Raw genomic sequence first — 5,301 nt, forward strand, 5'->3', positions numbered from 1 at the left:
CAACCACTCATTGGCCCGCTTTGAACTTCTCGGGCCACCAAACTGACCGAAGTTCGTGCATGAAAGCCTCGCAGCCCCTATCGAACTCATCAGGAGGAGGTGGTGGGGGACTGTCAAGCCTGCCTCTTCGAGTAGGGGAGTCATGTCGACCATCTTGTCCTGTAGATCCACGATCATAGTAGCGGCGATCATCTTCACAGCATTCTTCACGGTGGTTTTAGATCACCGTCCGTAGATCACGCCGATTGTGAGGAATACGATTCCTCAGGTTTTCCTAATTTCCGCGCCTATGGACAGGGCAGCCACAGTTTGGCCCACATTGTCGTGTTCGGGCTCGACCACCTGAGCTTCCCCTACTCGAGAGCGTTCCCACTCGTGGCTCCTCAAGCCGGGACCGTACCGACTGGGGGGCCTGGAATCGCTGGGATGATTTGCTCGAGTTATTTGGATTTGAGCTGCATCGAGTAAGGTCTTGACTTGATTGACCATAAGAGTTAGCGGATTCGTTGGATCTAACTCTGGAAGGGATCAGAGGATCATATGCGCTACTTATATGTTAGCGTCCGGAGTACTGAATACGTCGTTACCAAGGCTCGGTGGCGATCAAGCCGATGAAGCTTCATGGTGACTATTTGGAGGGAGCTTCTCCCTTGAGCCGTGAGTCGTCACGAGCGGAGGCGCACCCACCAGAAGTCGTCAGGAGATGTATACAGGTTCGGGTCTCCGATTGGAGTAATACCCTACGTCCTGTGGGGGTATTGCAGCCGTATATTGATGACATTGCAGCCGTATATTGATGACCTCGAGTACAAGCAATGTGGCTAAAACTATTACAAAGAGTATATCAGATCTTATCTAACCTAAAGCTAAAGTCACTGAATATCTTCTCTGCTAGATCTTGATGCTTGCCTCGAGTTCCTTCTCTCTCCCCCTAGCCTTTTCGCTATATATAGGGGTGATGTACCAACTCCTATCAAACCGTGGTCGATAGGGAGTTATCTTTCTTGACATTTAAGTAGATAAATCTATTTTGAGTACTAACCATATCGAGTTAGGTAACCAATCAAAACCTTTCTGATATGTACTTCCTTGATTCCGGATGTATCAGGTACCGCTGATTCGGTTCCGTGATATCTAAAGCTTCTTAATATATGTTATACATACCCTATCCGTATATGATATATTCCTTACGGATATATACCCATAGTTAGATATTCGACAACATAAGTGAAAAGTACGGCACTCCATCAAATAGCGTTAAGAAAAAAAATGTATAAATCCGAACATTATATATGACCAAGGTGGTTGAATTGAATGACACAAAACTTCTGTTCTGACAGCACTATGATCGGTATCCCATGAAACATATAAAATTGGCGAATCACAGGAATAGACAGTTACAAATTTACAGTTGTGAATCGTACTTACAGAGTTTCTTGCTAAGTAAGGATCTTAGTTCTATATGTGGATATATCACCTATACCGATAGTCCGATACCAATGGGTGTCACAGTAGTTACCAATGGGTGTCATAGTAGTTACCAGTTCACAGTCACCAAAATGATCTGTCAAAAACACATCAAGTTGACATCCAATTCTACACAGAGCTAGTTGCATTAGACATAGAGGCGAGCAATTTCTTTCTTGTATGCTGCTCAGAGCCAGGGGACTTGATAACAAAGGAATGCACAACTGTACCATTGTTAGCTGTGACCTTTGATTCACCTACTTCCACCTCTGCCTCTTCAAAAGCTTGGAGCATCTTCTTTATTGGATGGTTCTCCATTTGCGATACTACTCGAACAAGAATCTCACCTTGCACCACCTGGATGTCAACTTCCGGCCTAGATGTTTGCTCCCTGGTGTCTACCTTACCACGCTCCAAGAACTTCTCTTGATCTGCCTCCATCTCTTGCAGCTTCTTCTTGAGATCTGCGATATATGCCACGGCATCTTCCAGAATGGATGCTTTGTCCATTTTTGAGATGTTGGGCACAATGTCTCTCAGAGCACAGAACCGCTTGTTCAGCTTTTCCCTCCTTTTGCGCTCAGCCTCAACATGGGTAAGCGGCTCCTCCCTCCCGTTTGTTGATTTTCTTTCCCTCTTCCTTGGCTTCCGGTCTTCCCTTTCCTCCTTACAGAAGCCATCAACATCGCCATACTCCCCATCCAACATGGCTTTTTGTGAAATCAAAACACCAAACTTGGAACTGGACCCTACACGAAAATCTATTTGCCTTGGCCCCCAAGGCTGAGGTGGTGGTTGGGTCAAGATCTGCTGTGGCTTCTGAGGCTGAAATGGGCTCACTCCAGGGCCATGAGCAGCTCCATTGCTACAATGTGCAGTCTCACTTGTCTCAACTAAGATACCATTGCCAAACTTCTGCTGATGAGAACTCAGGCCTCGAGCCTGACTCCATGTCAAATTCTGCAATCCTTTCCGGAGATTAGGGAGCAACATGCTCTTACAACCACTGCTCTTCTGTGCATCCCTTGAGCTTACATCCACCTTTGATGGATCAGCTCCTTTGCTGGCTGAAGGTTGGCTGAAATTCAAATCCTTCCCAAAGATCTTTGTCAAACCCGGCAATATATGAGCAGAACCATTCTCCTTATGCTTATCACTTGCTGATTTGTTACTGCAAGTCCCTAGAAACACTGACCTTATAGTTTCCAGAGTTTCAGAACTCTCAGGCACGTTCTGCATTGAGCCTAGCTCAAGTACACCAGCTTTGAATGGCACTAACACAATGGTCCTAAATCCCGCCGCATTTGCAAGGAATCCCCGGTAACAATAATTTGATGGGGAAACATTGAGCTCCTTGTTTGGAATCCAAAGGGGTGCGCCTGCAGCAAACACTTTCCCAGGGCCACCAACATGACGTGGAAATGCAAAATACATAGATGCTAGAAAGAATATCTCAGTTTCAGTGACCTGGTCAATTCCAGGAGCATAATCCTCCTCATCAGCTCCACCAAATGCTGAGTGCAGCCTCTCCAGGACCCGCTTCCGCATCCTCTGTTTGGTCACTGAAGACGCATCATCCACAACAGTAGAAGTAGCAGATCCCATCTCGCTATCATGGGATTCGCAGCAAGATCCATCACCCCAGGCAAGGACAATGTCACCAGACTTGGTACGGGAGAGCTGCCAGAAGATGGCATAGTTCCAACGAAGGCTCTGACCATCTGCCTGAACCAGGTACTTAAGTTTATTTTGCAAATCCACCAAGGCAGATGCTGCTACAAGACCTTCAGATATGACACCACCACCTTTTGTCAGATACGCGAAAGCTTTCGAACCCAGCACAGAAGCACAAAGGGCTTTGTCCTCCTCAGTCCAGAACCATGCGGTGCCTACCTCCTCAATCTCTGTCTTCATCAGTGCATTACCTACTCAATAGCACTGAGTCAGGTAAAAGGAACAATAAAATCATAACAAATTCATGCAATGGTTGGCTAGCCCAATAATTTGAAAATAAATTTAGTCTTTCCTGCAAGATTTCACTTCCTTTTTCTTGCTGAAAGGAATGCACTTTATTAATGACCTAAAAAATTGAAAGGACACTAGACTAGAATAAATTTCAAGCAGTTCAGATATTTGTTTCAAGTTCCAATTTGAAATGCTGCAATTTGTCTCAATTACTCCAGTATCTGCTGAAAAACGGGGGTACTTTTGTATTCCAGGGAATTAAGAGGCGTAGTATCTTAGTATCGTACAATGAATCGCTCTAGCCCAGGAAACTTTGTAATCACCTCCTATTCTTATATGCTTATCATACATCTTCTCTATATTTATGATTAGGTGTGCATAAATAAGTTGTCACAGTATTCTCATTAATAGCATACGTAGTATTAGCAACATAAACTTTGTGTATTTCTGGAATTACAGGTAGTTATGAACACATTAAATATTTTGGTACATCTTACATCATGGTTACTGAAATGTGAATCAGGGCGGTACAAGGATCCACTGGAATTCAGGTTCGGGACCATTTTAAAATTCTATAATCATCATGAAATGCACTAAATTTAACCATAGTACATCTCAAGCGAAATGCATAAATGCTGGGAAAAAAAAGTTAGGTAGATTAAATTGTCGCAAAACTAAAGATTTATAAAAAAAAACTCTACAGATTTTAGAAATTTATCGCAATACTACATATTAAATGCCCTCCACACGCATGTGGGGCCCAGCTGTCAGAGGGCCCTTTAAATATGTAGTTTTACATCAATTTCTCTGTAATTCTTTGATAAAGCCCTAAAATCTTAGTTTTGTGATAGTTTGATCAATTTCTCCATAGCTACGCGAAATTCACTTAAAAGAAACACTAGTAGAAGCCCAAACCAAGAAGCGAAATTACTAACAGCAACGGGAAACTCCAAAAAGAAATCCCAAACTAGCCGCTCATGCTAAGAACAGTCATTATCTCAGCTTGTTTAGGAACTCGACTCAGGGCACAACAAACACTACTTCACTCAACGCGCGGTCCACAATACAGGTCAACAAGCAAACCAAACGCATGAGCATCACAAGTGAAAGAGAAAATACACAGCTAAAAGGAGCCCCCCACCTTAATCGCTGATCCGCAGTCCACGAACGCGGCGGAGCCAACTACTGATGTTGGCTGGGCGTTTCGGAGGATGGCGACTGGATCTCGCTGCTTGGCTGCAGGGGATTGAGAGAGACGAGGGATGGATCTGGCGAAAGCTGCGTGCTTTGTCTGGCGACGTGAGGAAGAAGAATGGCAGAGCAACGAGCGGAGACGTTGACGGCGTGTTGGTGGGCCACGTGCAGTGTACGAAACCACCTCTAGGCACGTTCGAAGTTTTTCTCTCTCCTCCTATTATTTAACTGGACGTTCGATTTTTTTTTATTTAAGTACAAGCAACTTTTCTTTCTCGACCCTATTACGTATTAAAAATGTGCGGTAGCCACTTTGCAAAGGAGACACTAAAAGCACAGAAATTACAAAGCAACCCGGAGACCATCTTCTGGATCACTGAAAAAATCCAAGCACTCGCTGGACCACCTAGCCACATCATTACCCAGCTCGTGCAAGGTCTATTTATCTAGGTTGAGGATTTTGAAAAGTTAACTTATAAATTATAGATTATAAAAAATTAAATTGCGAAAAAAATTAGATTATAGAATACAAAAGTTTAATGGATATTTTAGTAAAATAGATTTTTATAATCTATAAAAATTAAGAAAAACCAACTTCTTGGATTCTTACCGTTCAACCATAGATGGTAAAAAGCTATAGTTTAAAAACTATCTATTTATTTTAATTTTAATTAT

The 5,301-nt window shown here is 43.2% G+C and overlaps 1 protein-coding gene across 1 annotated transcript; it reads right to left on the reverse strand.

Moving 5' to 3' along the window:
• Positions 1 to 1,228: 1,228 nt before the first annotated feature.
• LOC133885835 (transcription factor MTB1-like) lies at positions 1,229 to 4,791 on the reverse strand. Its single transcript, XM_062325590.1, has 2 exons — positions 4,574 to 4,791; positions 1,229 to 3,392 (listed from the first exon to the last, which is right to left on the reverse strand). Exon 2 carries the CDS (start codon positions 3,379 to 3,381, stop codon positions 1,597 to 1,599), a length of 1,785 nt encoding a protein of 594 aa, XP_062181574.1. The 5' UTR covers positions 3,382 to 3,392; positions 4,574 to 4,791; the 3' UTR covers positions 1,229 to 1,596.
• Between the last annotated feature and the right edge of the window lie 510 nt (positions 4,792 to 5,301).

Source organism: Phragmites australis, chromosome 11 (assembly GCF_958298935.1).
Source record: "Phragmites australis chromosome 11, lpPhrAust1.1, whole genome shotgun sequence".
NCBI classification, from domain to species: domain Eukaryota; kingdom Viridiplantae; phylum Streptophyta; class Magnoliopsida; order Poales; family Poaceae; genus Phragmites; species Phragmites australis.